The sequence below is a fragment of the Nematolebias whitei genome, chromosome 2 (assembly GCF_014905685.2).
Source record: "Nematolebias whitei isolate Nwh7 chromosome 2, NemWhi1, whole genome shotgun sequence".
Lineage (NCBI taxonomy): Eukaryota > Metazoa > Chordata > Actinopteri > Cyprinodontiformes > Rivulidae > Nematolebias > Nematolebias whitei.
In genome coordinates, this window is record NC_056499.1 from 40,506,844 (window position 1) to 40,520,545 (window position 13,702).

General features: G+C 44.8%; 1 protein-coding gene across 15 annotated transcripts in view; it reads left to right on the forward strand.

Annotated features, from left to right (window-relative positions):
* madd (MAP-kinase activating death domain) overlaps positions 1-13,702 on the forward strand; it is a 76,024-nt gene that overhangs the window by 21,543 nt on the left and 40,779 nt on the right. For all 15 annotated transcript variants that reach the window (XM_037691846.1, XM_037691869.1, XM_037691854.1 and 12 more), the window contains 4 exons: positions 4,642-4,745; positions 4,848-5,053; positions 11,530-11,789; positions 11,981-12,120. In XM_037691846.1, coding sequence (XP_037547774.1) covers positions 4,642-4,745; positions 4,848-5,053; positions 11,530-11,789; positions 11,981-12,120 — 710 coding nt within the window. The remainder of the gene's footprint in view (positions 1-4,641; positions 4,746-4,847; positions 5,054-11,529; positions 11,790-11,980; positions 12,121-13,702) is intronic.

Genomic DNA, 13,702 nt, shown 5'->3' on the forward strand with positions numbered 1-13,702 from the left:
GTCTCCAGACATAAACCCTATAGAAAATCTTTGGAGGGAGCGCAAACCTGGCTGATCTAGAGAAGATCTGTGTGGAGGAATGGAACAAAATCTCTGCTGCAGTTTGTGCAGACCTGGTGAAAAACTACAGGAAACATTTGACCTCTGAAACTGCAAACAAAGACTACTGTACCAAATATTAACATTGATTTTCACAGCTTTCAAATACTTATTTGCAGCAGTAACACAAATAAATTATTTAAAAAATCATACATTGTGATTTCTGGATTTTTTTTAATGTTAGATCATGTCTCTCACAGTGGACATGCACCTAAGATGAAAATTCAGACCCCTCCATGATTTCTAAGTGGGAGAACTTGCAAAGTCGCAGTGTGTTCAAATACTTATTTTCCTCAATGTATAAAGAAGACAAGAGTTGGGCATCATTTGATTTTGACCAATTCTGGTTCCTGGTTTCAATACTGGTTCCTAACGATTCTCTGTTCAGATTCGTTTTAGAGGCAGTGTCAAAAACATTTACCGTATTTTCCACCGTACAAGTCAATATGTCTAATAAAGTTGAAAAATCCATAAATACGTTGCTTCGCCGTATACATCGTACCTTTTATGTGTCACTGCTGACATGTTGTGTTTGTTACGCGTCACCACTGGCATTCTGGAAATGTGGGCCGGTGTTGTGCCGAAAATCGATTGGCTGCCAAATGGCTGCCGCGGGAGCGTGCACGGGAGGGCTTTAATAAGATTAACACTTAAAAACAATTATTTGTTTGCTCGAAATTAAAGTAAAGGTGTGTCTCAGTTGAACTTTTGCTTAATAAATGCACTTTGACGGTCAAATCATTTGTATTTTAAAAGCCGATACACGGCAGTATGTGCGTACATGAGAGGATGCTGTGCATTTCTCCGAAATTTAACAAAATAACCATCTAAAAACAATTTATTTGCTCAGTTGAACTTTTCCTTAATAAATGCACTTTGATGGTCAAATCAGCTGCATTTTCAAAAGCTGATATGCAGAAACAGGAACGTGCAGAGGGTGACTTGATGTGCATTTCTTTGAAATTTAACAAGGAAAAGAAACTAAAACGATTATTTGTTAGCTTTATTATTTGTTAGCTTTATAGCAAAGGTGTGTCTCAGTTTAACTTTTACTTAATAAATGCACTTCAATGGTCAAATCAGCTGCATTTCGCCGGGGTGGCGCAGTGAAATGAAGCTGATTTGATGGTTGCTCCAAGCGAGCTGGCTCTGTATGGCAAGCCAATTGTGTCATTAATAGCCACTTTTAACTATTAGATACGACATGCTATACTATACTCCTCTACTGCCATCTAGTGGCTGAAACATGGTAGTGTTCAATATTTCAGTCAGCATGAATGAAAACGGTCATATCTCAGCCAAAAATTGGTTTATAAATAGGGGAAAATTCCATAAATACTTTATTTCGGCATATAAGTAGCAGGGCATGCAAATTATGCAAATAAAACGCAACTTATAGACTGAAAAATACGGTACTTGGTTTAATTGAACTAGCTAACCAGCAGCAGGGTCCTCAGACAGAACGGCTGGTGGAATGTCCTGGTCCATCTGCAGCCCTCTCTCCACTTGTTTCTTCATGGACATGAAGCTGTGACATTATGTTCTGTGCCTCTTCCTCAGCAAAAAGCTCCTCCAGTAGAGACTTTCTGGACAGATTGCAGGGAGGCGGTTCCTAAACAAACAATAGGTTCATCATCAGTATTATCACTAAAATGGATTATTAAAGGTATGATCATTATTAACATTGAGAATCTATTCAAAAATGTTCAATACAAAACCTGAATCTCTCACTCTCTGCTCTTTGAATTGAGAAAGCTGCTCGGATGAGGAGCGAAACGTCTTCTGTTACAAATAAAGTCCAGTTGTTTTTGTATTGAACGTTTTTGAATTGATCATGTCCTGGATGACTGAGAATCTTCACCAGCATATTGAGAATGTATTTAATTTCAGCTATCATACACTTACACTCTCCTCCTCATCCTCCACTCGCTCATTCTCAGGCCTTTCCTCAGACTGCGTGGTGACCCCATAATCTCCACAGTCTTCCTCTGTTGACCACAAAGAACATTACTAGTATTTAGATTTCAGATTTTAATAGCTGATAAGGACAGTTGTTCATGAATGACATTTCTATCAGCTTTCTCTGGATCCGCTCCCAGACACTGTCATTTGTTTAGGCTGTTTAAAATGTGGGTCCAACTCAGTGGCCACTTGGAGAAATTCTGCAAAACACATATTAAAATATTTGATTAAGTCACAGGGAACAAAATATTTATATTCTTCATTACTGGTAATTTATTTCCAGCTGTCTGCCTCAGTCATTTACTTGGTAGCGCTTGCATGGGTTTGCCCAAACCTGTTTTTTAAGGTTGGATACAAACACGTTCTCTCTTTCATAGTTGGATGTGCCTCAAGCTTTTGGATAATGGGTAGTGTTTGTCCACATGTAGGGCTCTTTTCTGAAGACACGAGTGTGAGCGTGTAGAGGAATTTAGTGAGAATGACTGTCTTCTGCTCTCTGAAAATCCTCCTCAGTCAGCTGTGCAAACCTTCAAACCTGTATGAAAAAGAATACAGAACACACTGATCTGTGGTTACAAATATTCTTTTTTTTTTTAACAAAACACCCAACACATGCACTCCCTACATTAGCATATAGTCTATCATAGCGACAGCTGTTTGTAGTAAGTCTGAGGTCAGACCATCAATTCACTGAGGCAGTGTATTCACTCTTATGCTGTTCTTTGAGTTCATATTTTGTGTGTTTTGGTATTTTCTGTGTCTAAGCTTTATAAATCAGGATAAATTGTGTCCATCTCGTCTTTCTCTACCTGTCACTTTCCATATTCTTTCTCAGCTGTTGATCCAAGCTGGTTGCTTGAATTGCAGAGTACTGCTCTGTGAATCTCCAGCATTAGATAAAGAGAATTCTGGTGTGTTCTCACATCAAGAAAGAGTGAGTGTCAGGGCAGCTCTGATAGAAACAAGAACGGTACTTTTAAGTCATTTAGCAGATGTTTTTCATCCTAAGAGACTTTATTTAAAATAAGTTGTCAAATACTGTAGTACTACCCCCCAGAACTCTTAAATAATAATAGGTTAACATATATAAAGTCATTACGTTAAGATCATAAACAATGCACAACGGTTAAATAAAGTGAACTTCGTTTCTTACGTTGAAGTTCTTGCTTCTCCTGGAGAACCACCTTTGCCATAAAGTCTTCATCCATACAACACTGGTTCAGACTTTGGCCACCCACTGACTCACTGAATTTAGGGAGTACAGACCTGGCGCTGCTAGATTAAGTGTGTGGGCAAAGCAGCACAGTTTTACGAATTGCAGGTGCGACCACATCTATATTGGCAGCATTATCTACTGTGATTGCTTACAGTTTTGTCAGAAATGCCAAACTCTGACAGACCAGCACGGGTTTCATCTGCCAAAAAATACCCAGTCTGAACTTTGTACACAACTTGTCTTTAGCACCTTTTGCTGCATTTTGTCCTCCACTATAAAGTGTGCTGTGATAGTAAGGTAATGGTCCTGTGTCCTATTCCATCCGTCACATGTGTGCAACAGAGTAGACGTCACTGAGCTCTGTAATTAGACTTCTCGACCTTATACCAAGATGGAATTAATTTATTTGATAAGTAGTCCCTGGTAGGTGGTGTCTACTTGGGGTTGATGGTTTTCACCATGTCCCTACAAGTATATAAACAAACATATAATGTCACTGTTATGGTTAGCTCAGGGTGTACTATTAATTAGTTTATTTCCATCATTATTTCTCAATTAACCTAAATGTTGGTGATTCCACATCTTAAAAGAGATGCAAACTTTTCACAATATATGATGTGAACTTTCTGTGGCACTCTTTAATTTGTTGCACCAGCGTCTTTCTTTCGGACGCTATGATTAACAGAGTAGCACATCGCAGAGCCTAGTCAACGTCTGGTTAACATTAACAATTGCAGGTCACTTTTCTATGAAAAAAATACATGGGTTAGCTGGGTATTTGCATTTGAGATGACCCACCGCTTTATGGTTGAGTATAACTTGTTAGCTGCCTCAATGCTGATATAAGATGTATTTTATTGTTTTACGTACCTGATTCTGACTGCAGTGCAGTGCTAGGCTGAGGGTTGTAGCCGGAGGGGAAGAGGCAGAGGAGGTACGGTGGTGCAGTGCATCAACGACAGGGTTCTCTGTTACCTCTTCACCATGAACTTGGAGATGTTTAATTCTGTTGGCTGTGCACCCTCCTTTGCACGATATAATCTTATTGCAAGTGTTGCACTGAGCTGACTGATCATTTCTTTTATTAGAGTTATTCCACACTTTCGATCGCCACTGCACACTGTGTATTGTTGCGCCGTGCGCACACTTCTGCGGATTCTTCTTGGTTGGGGTTTGACAGCTTCTTCTGGTCAGCGGACTGGGTATCAAAACTAGGAATGGAAATGTTAAAATTTTAGCAATACCGGGAGAATCTGAATGTTAGTCCTGGCTCTAATCGATTCTGGAGACTCGATGCCCAACCCTAAATAAGACTTTTACACATGACTGTATCTCTGGTATTTATTAATTAAATTCTCCTGTAGCGGCAGTGACAGTGAAGGATACGATGACTCCAGCTCGTCCTATTCTTCACTCGGCGACCTGGTGAGTGAAATGATTCAAGGTGACATCCAGGGGGACACACCAAGTAAGTTATTTATTTATTTTTTTGTAGTTGCAGGATATGCATACAGTATGCCATAGACATGTATTTTTTGTTTGATGTAAAATTGTATAATTGAATCTCAAGATCTGGATCCTCCTACCCATGCTGCGTTGGGAGATGCCAGTGAGGTCGAGTTTCAAGACTTCCAAGATTTAAGGGAGGGTCAAAGCTTGGAATGCCCACTCATTGAGGATGGATCTGTTGAACCCTCTGATGGACAACCTCTTCGCTCAAGTTCCAGCACAACTGCGAGCTCAAGTCCCAGCACAATCATCCAGGGTGTCAACCATGTATGTGCCAATCCTAATTAGTGTTAAACTTAATATATTATTAAACTTATTTTTAGTTCTATTTCGTATAGGCTTCGCCCTTTAAAGCTGTCGCTAGTGGGTTTATCCCATCACGCGCAGCACAGCACTGAAAACTTTAGTCCACGCCCACCTGCTGTGTGGGCCTCACCCCCGGTCCGTATAAATTACGGTAAGCAACCAGCACTGGTTTTACAAGAACACAATGTCCAGCACCATCCACCTGTGCCCGTCCTGCAAGACTGGCTACATGCTGAGATTAGACGGGCACGACATCTGTGAAGGATGCCTGGGTCCCCGCCACGCCGACCTCACCTCCTCCTGCCGTCTCTGTGGCCTCCTCTCTTCTGAGGAGAGGCAGAGGCGAGCAGCCTTGTTCAAGGCTAACATCGAGGAGTGCCTCTCCGTGACGGGGGACTGTTCGCTGGACGACGCCATCGCCTTTTTTGATGCAGAGTCACGGAGCGAACCGGATGATTTCTCCAGAAAAGGCGACGTCAGCAGCAGCCCCGCTGCTCATTCCCTCCTGGAGAGCGTAGTGTTGGAACGGGGGGGCTGAGCGGATGCTTACCCCTCCCGAGCCTTTCCGTATCAGCGAACACACCGCTCCCAGCCATCGGTGTCCTCCTCGGAGCTGCCCGGCATAATCCAGGAGGCGGCTGACACGAAGGGACTTTCCATCCCTCTCCTCCCCCCGCCCAGATCGGATGATCTAGCGGGAAGGTTTTGCTCCACCCCTGCTCGCCGCCCTGACCCCATCTGGCCTCGTTTCCCAGCAGTGACGTCCTACTGGAACAAGGCTGCAGCTGGACCTGGTAAGCTTAAGGTGCTCGTCTCCACCTTTGCTCCCATCACCAGAGTCGAGGGGTTTACTGAGCGGAACTTGCCCTCCCCCCCGGAGCCAAGCCTGGCGGAAGTACTCGGAGCAAAAGTGTCCAGGTTGGACCAACGTCCTGTCCCTCCAGGGAGACACGACCAGACGGTGACGTCGCTCTCCAATCGAGCCCACCAGTGTGCTTTCCAGGCAGCCGCAGCGAACAACAATGTCGCCCTGCTGGCCTACAGCATCTCCAAAAGGCTGGAGGACACAGACCTGCCTGAGGAGATGAGAAGCTCGCTCTGCAAAGCGTCTGACGTCATCCTCAACCTGTGCGCCTCCTCTGTGGTCTGCCTATCTCGCATTGCCGCCTGGATGACAATGATCCTGAGGTCCACTTGGCTCCGACACTCCCCCTCCTTGCCGGAGAAACTGCAGAAAGACCTGCTGGAGGGCCCCATCATGAAGGACATGCTGTTCGGGGCCAATTTCAAGGCCATGTTTGAAAAGTCAAAGAAGTCGGACGAGGTGTCAGAGACTGTGCGCCACCTGATGAAGCCGCACCCCCCTGCCCACTGGAGAGATTGTCATGGCCAGAGGCAGCAGCAGAGACGTTCAACAGCTGCAGCAACGTCGTCCCGCCCCGCTCCGCTGCCGGCCCCTCCCCGCTGCCGGCCCCTCCCGCCAGAGAACAGTTCTTCTCATCGCGGCAACCAGCGACTCAGCGTTTCCCCAGAGACTGCCAACAGGCGCCGCCCTGGAACAACCAGTCGCAGGGCTCACGGGGGAGAAGATACAAGAAATGACTCCTTGCGGAGGATGTGTGTGTACATAATGATGACTTGAGTTTTAAAATAAAACGAAAACATCATTCAGAGAATAAAGTGTCTTCTGATTCCAGCCTGACTGTCAGATTGAATGATCTCACAGTGGCTTCTCTTCACACATCCTCCACAAAAAACGAGCCGGTAACCTCAAAACAGGTTTTTAAAAGTCACCGCAGCTCGAGAAACCACACAAAATGCTCGCTTGACACAGCAGCTAGAAATGATTTTTTTCAGCAGACCGAGCTCAGAAAAGAACCTCGCTCTCGGTTGTGTTCTGACTTTTCTGACCGCAGCAGGAACAAACACGTTTCCCCATGGCAACTGCAATCTCCACCCAAATGGTGTCACATTTCTAAAAGCGCTCACGCCTCTCCTCAATGCGTTTCAGCTCACATCAACTCTGATGTGAGCCCGCAGCCTGAGCGCAGCACAGAGGCGTTCACAGAGCCCTTTCGGCAAGGCCTCCCCATGGGTTGCTCGAGGAACATCTCCAGAGCATATGACGGCGATGGAGGCCTTAGCTGGGTTAACGTCCGTAAAGGACATGACACAACACAAAAACGCGTGCCCGCTCCCAGAGCGTTGCACAGAGTGTCAGCGAGTGTGTTCTCTGGACAGATGGATGAATCGTCTTATCAGCAGAGGTTACACGCTGCAGTTCACAGCTCAACCCCCACCATTCAGAGGGATTATAGAGACGGTTCTGTCATCTCCAGAACAGATCTCGTCTCTCCACTCAGAAGTTCAGGAATTACTGATAAAAAAATGTAATTTCCAGGGTTCCCAAGGGAGAGGAAAACACAGGGTTTTACTCAAGTTACTTCCTGGTTCCGAAGAGGACCGGAGGGATGAGATCCATTTTGGACCTATCCATATTCAACAGTTCGATCATGGAGAGACAGTTCCACATGCTGACAACCAGACAGCTGTTAGACAACATTCACTAGAACGATTGGTTTACCTCCATAGATCTAAAAGATGCCTATTTTCACATACCAATCATTCCAAAACACAGAAAGTTCCTGCGTTTCTCCTTCCAAGGGACCCAGTACCAGTACAACAGGCTCCCGTTCGGCTATTCCCTCGCCCTACGCACGTTTTCGAAATGCGTGGAGACGGCTCTGCAGCCGCTACACAGAGCAGGAATGAGAATTCTTTTCTACCTGGATGATCTGCTGCTGCTAACTCGATCCAGGCAAGAAGCAGCTGCGCAAACCAAAGCGCTGACATCACACCTGTTAAACCTGGGTTTCGCCATAAACTGGGAGAAGAGTTTGGTTCTCCCAGCCCAGATGATCGTTTATCTGGGAGTGGAGCTAAACTCAGTCACTATGAGAGCCCACTTATCACATCCGAGAGCCGAAGCTCTAAAGGACCAGCTCTGCTGCGTAAAACCCAGCAGAGTAGTAACGGCCGTCTCTATCATGAAACTTTGGGTACGATGCCCTCGGCTCACGCTGTGGTTCCACTGGGCTTACTCTACCTGAGACACCTTCAGAGATGGTATGCTCGCCTGCGCATAGATCTGGTACGCTGGTGAAGATTCTCAGTCATCCAGGACATGAGGAATTCAAAAAGCGTTCAATACAAAACCAACTGGACTTTATTTGTAACAGAAGACGTTTCGCTCCTCATACGAGGAGCTTTCTCAATTCAAAGAGCAGAGAGTGAGAGATTCAGGTTATAAGGCTGAGTGAGATAAGACACACACACATATGTAGATTGGCAATTCACACATAAACACCTTAACAGTAAGAGTCTTTTGTTCCTCTAATTCACAGACAAGGCCACTCTGTTCCCATCATGTGTGAAAACCGGCTGGGAATCTGTTTTAAAGTTGACACTAGATAGATCCGGTACGTCAGAAGAGGCGGATGATCTCTGTGCCCGCCTCCGTGGGAACCGACCTAAATCACTGGGGAAACCCTCTCACTCTGTCAGAGGGAGTTCCTATCAGCAGACCTACATCACATGTCTGTTTTCACAGACGTGCCCCTGTCAGGCTGGGGAGGAACGTGCCTGTCTCAAGTGGTGGGGGCGCTGTGGCCACCTCACACATCAGCTCATATAAACATTTTGGAATGTCTCACAGTTTGGAATGTGATTCAGCATTTTGCTCCCCTGTTGCGGAAGCAACATGTTCTGATCCACACAGACAACAAAGTGACTGCAGCTTACATAAACCGACAGGGGGCGTGCGCTCAGCCCAACTGTTATGCATTGCGAGACAGCTGCTGTGTTGGACACACAAAAACCTGCTCTCAATCAGAGCAGTGTACATCCCCGGTGTCCTGAACAGAGGAGCAGACATAATGTCCAGGGGTGGTCCGCGCCATGGTGACTAGAGTCTCCATCCCGAGCTGATTTCTCGGATTTGGAGCAGGTTTGGCAGAGCAGCAGTGGATTTGTTCGCCACACGGGTGAACGCCCAGTGTCAATTATGGTTCTCACTGAGCCCACGGGACAACCCACCGTTAGGAGTGGACGCTTTTGCCCACAGCCCATGGCCAAAAATGCTCCTTTACGAATTTCCTCCAGTCCCTCTAATATCACAGTTTCTGAACAGAGTCCGGGAGGAAGAACTGTCAGCCATTCTTGTAGCCTCCGAGCACGTGAGCGCCCCGTGGTTCCCAAACCTGCAACGTCTATTATCGGGTCGACCGTGGAAACTGCCGTGGAGGGACGATGCTCTCCTCCAGGCGGGAGGAGCAATCAGGAGTCACCCAGAAATAGGCCAGCACCTTTGGGTCTGGCCGCTGAGCAGATCCGCTTAGAGAAGATGGGCCTCTCTCAGGAAGTGGTGCGCACAATCCAAGACTCACGAGCTGCTTCCACCACAGCGCTGTACACATCAAAGTGGACAATTTTTCAGCGCTAGTGCACAGAGAAAGGTGCAGAGGCCTTCTCATGTTCACTAGGTGGCTTGCTGTCCTTTCTGCAGCAGCTGATGGACAGATATCTAGCGTTCAGCACAATTAAAACTTGTGCTGCAGCTATTTCCTCCTGTCATGAAGGCTTCGGTGACAGAACAGTTTTTAATCATCCGCTGATGAAGTATTTTCTAAAAGGTGTACGGAGACACAGACCGGTGTCACGCCCACTAGCTCCACAGTGGGACCTAACGATGGTTCTGCGAGCTCTGATCAAAGCTCCTTTTGAGCCTTTAGATCAGGTGTCACTTAAATTCCTGTCACTTAAAACAACCCTGCTGTTGGCTTTGACATCAGCGAAGAGAGTGAGCGATTTAGCTGCGCTCTCTGCTGCCCCGTCATGCCTCAGGATTCAGGCTGATGGCAGCTCAGCTGCGCTGAGACCTAACCCAGACTTCATGCCCCAAAACATCACAAGTTCATTTAAATCGAGAATGATAACATTAGAGGGGTTTTATCCCCCTTTCACAAATCAGAGGAAGAAGCATCTTTTCATATCCTCTGTCATGTGCGTGCGCTGGCATGTTACATAACACGCACGACTCCTCTATGGCAGACTTAGCTTCTGTTTGTGCATTATAGGGACATCTTTGCAGGTTGCCTGTTATCCACCCAACGTCTTTCACACTGTCTGTGTGAGGCCATTTCTGAGGCTTACAGGGCATCAGGATTGGAGCCTCCAGAGTATCTCAGACCTCATTCCACCAGAGGAATTGCATCTTCGACAGCTTTGCATAGTGGTATGACGGTGGAGGACATTTGTACGGCGGCCGCTTGGACATCGCTTTGTTCATTTATCCGCTTCTATCTGCGTGATGTTTCAGCCTTTTCCATGGCCCATTCTGTTCTTAGTGTTTTAACAAAATGAATCTTACTGTTTTCATGGAATTTCATTTTAAACTCACATCTGACTACATGCAATTACAGTGTGAGATATTTATTTTCAGTCACAAGTTTTGTGACTGCTATTTTCTATTGTTACTAATCAGTTCATGACTACTGTTACCAATCAGTTCATTTGATTATTAATCAGTTCATTTGTTATTAATCAGTTCATATTGAAGAGCTGTTTATCTGCTCTGCTCACAGTTGCACGGTTACAATTGTAACCTCTGTTCTTTCCCATTCTCGGCAGCAGGACTTCTTTCAGCCTTCCCCTTTTTTCTCCCGTCTGAAACTTTTTCTCTCTGGGGCGCTCTTGTGCATGGAACGCGTAATTACGCAGCGCGCTTCTGTGCATGGTGCCCGTAATTACGCAGCGCGTAATTGCGCACACAGAAGGCTGAGTGATGAAATGTTTTTTGGTGCATGCAGGCGCTTCATATTGTCTGAATGGACCCAGTGAGGCATAGACTACACTCTGCTTCGCCTTTAACCCACTAGCGACAGCCTTAAAGGGCGAAGCCTATACGAAATAGAACATTGGTTACGTACTGTAACCCCAGATTCTATGAGTATAGGCGTAGCCCTTTAAGCTCTGGGCCTCACTGGTTCCTAAATGGCTGAATAAAAAGCTATTTGGGAGCCGATTACCCGGCCTCACCGTAATTTATACGGACTGGGGGTGAGGCCCACATAGCAGGTGGGCGTGGACTAAAGTTTTCAGTGCTGTGCGCGACGGGATAAACCCACTAGCGACAGCCTTAAAGGGCTACGTCTATACTCAGAATCTGGGGTTACAGTACGTAACCGTTTTCAGACCCCTCACTTGATTTACTTTTGTAAAGTGGCTTTCTATTTTAGACAAATAGTTTAAGCGGAACTTATTTTTTTGAGCACAACTTAAGAAGTTAACTGTATACGAAGTGTGTTAAGTGACAGTATATTAATATATATCTTATATATACACACTATTTCTATTTATGTGGGTTTTAATTTTTCCAGGACCAAGGGGAAGCACCTGAGATTGAAGCATCAGCAAGCGTTGCTTTACAAAACCCTGTTCCAGGGCTTGGGATCGGCAGTCAGCCATTCCTCAGACATGCAGCAGACACCGGTCTGGTGGAATCCACCAACAAAAAGCAAGAGTATGACAACCCGTACTTTGAGCCTCAGTATGGTTTCCCCTCTGAGGATGACCCTGATGCAGAGGAGCAAGTGGAAACGTACACCCCTCGGTTCAACCAGAACCTCAATGGCAACAAGTATGTTAAACTTATTCAGCTTTATCTTCACTTGTATGAGCTTCCTGCTCGACAATGCAATGTTTTTTTCATGCTGTTATTGATTCTTGGTGATGTGATATGGTCTGAATGCTTGAGTATACTTCATATTTTATGAATAATGTTTTGTTTTTCTGATGGTCGGTAACGTGGTTGACCTTTTGCTTTTTCAGGGCGCAGCGGCCTTTACGTCCTAGTAGCCTGAGGCTTCCAGGAGAGTCTGATGGAGAGGGAGACTCGCGCAACAGCTCGCCAAATTCCACCATTTCCAACAGCAGCAATGACGGATTTGGTGGACTCATGTCTTTTGCCAGTAAGAACAATTATTTTTCTTTTTAGATTATTTTCATGTTAATCTGTCAAAATCTACATTTGCTCAATATTTATCAATTGGTCCTAACCCTATGCAGAATTATGTTTTCATAAGCTTCTTTAAATGTCCAAAGATGATGATGCCAGGTCTGTAGTTGTACTGAAAAGACTGCTCACAACATGTTTCTTTTATAAGTTTTGTTTGCTGCCATTATTAAAATTTTAATATTTGTCACTGCTAATTATCTGTCATTAATCAGGATGTCTGTTCATCCATAAAAAGTCTTAAATTCATGCATCTAAAACTGAGACCTCAAAATGTCTTAAATTCGTTACAATGTGTAAGTTCTTAACTATGTTACCCATAGGTCTTCAAATTTATTCGGGCAGGAGGGATTAAAGTTCTCCACCACCATGACAGATTTCCACCATTTATAAATATGAGGAGGGAAAAAAAACATGTTTAAAGCCATCCAGTCTAATGATGTGATTAAACTGACACCGCTTTCAACAAATAAAGAGGACCAGAGCCACAGTTTACCCAATCAGAGCAGAGCTGGGCGGGTCGTGCTGTCTGGTTCACGCTGACTCCAGAGCAGAGACAGACTGCAGGTGAAAGCTCCAATTTCCATTTTTAGTCCTTTTTTCCAAGGACGACACCCCACTACCCTAACGGAAACGTCTAGCGCCCCCATGAAGGTGATGACATGTAATAAATTATTAAACATCTACGTACTAAATGTATGTTGTTGGCACATGACCGATTCACTGCAGCCGGAGGAGATACCAGAACTGATACACCATCACCCTCACCCACTCATCCTGCACCACGCCTCGACCTCCTGGGACTTTAGTATCTAAAATCTAACTTTGTATTAAATGTTAATGTGTTTGGGGTGTTGCCATCATTGTACAGACATGTACAACTTGGGCACGTGACCAAACTCCGGGTCAGAGAGAGAGAGAGAGAGAGAAAGAGACGTGCACTGCCGTGGGAACACACAGAGCCTGAGTTTCATGATGAATCGGACTGCGTCTGCTGCTGTAGCTCATATAATTAAGCAATTTTAATGCCAAAAGACATATGTCCCTTATTATAGCATGTGTCTCCATTTAACCTAATTTTGTTTCTCCCCAAACTCACAAAGTTCTCTGTGAGATTGTGTTTGTGGTTTATCACAAATATCTGCTAAATTCAATTCTGCAGTGTTTTAGCAACAACAAGGTACTGTGGCTGTTTGGATGTGCTCAACTTGATTATATTTAGAATCATACTGAGAGATTACTGTACTGTGATAAATGTAATTCATTAAATGATCAATATCCATCCATCCATTATCTTTACCCGCTTCTTCCTTTTTGGGCCATATGAAAAATAAATAGTATTAAATGACTAGATGAGCTGAAGTCCTTTGAATAAAATAGACTTTTTTTATTTTATAATTTTTAGTTTAGGAGATAATTATGAAAATTATTTTAAGTCATACTCTGCAAAGGGCTTCCTGTGCTATATGTTTTTTACATATATCTGACAACAGCTGAGTGAAGCTGACACCCCACCCACTTCCAAAATTAAAGCAAAT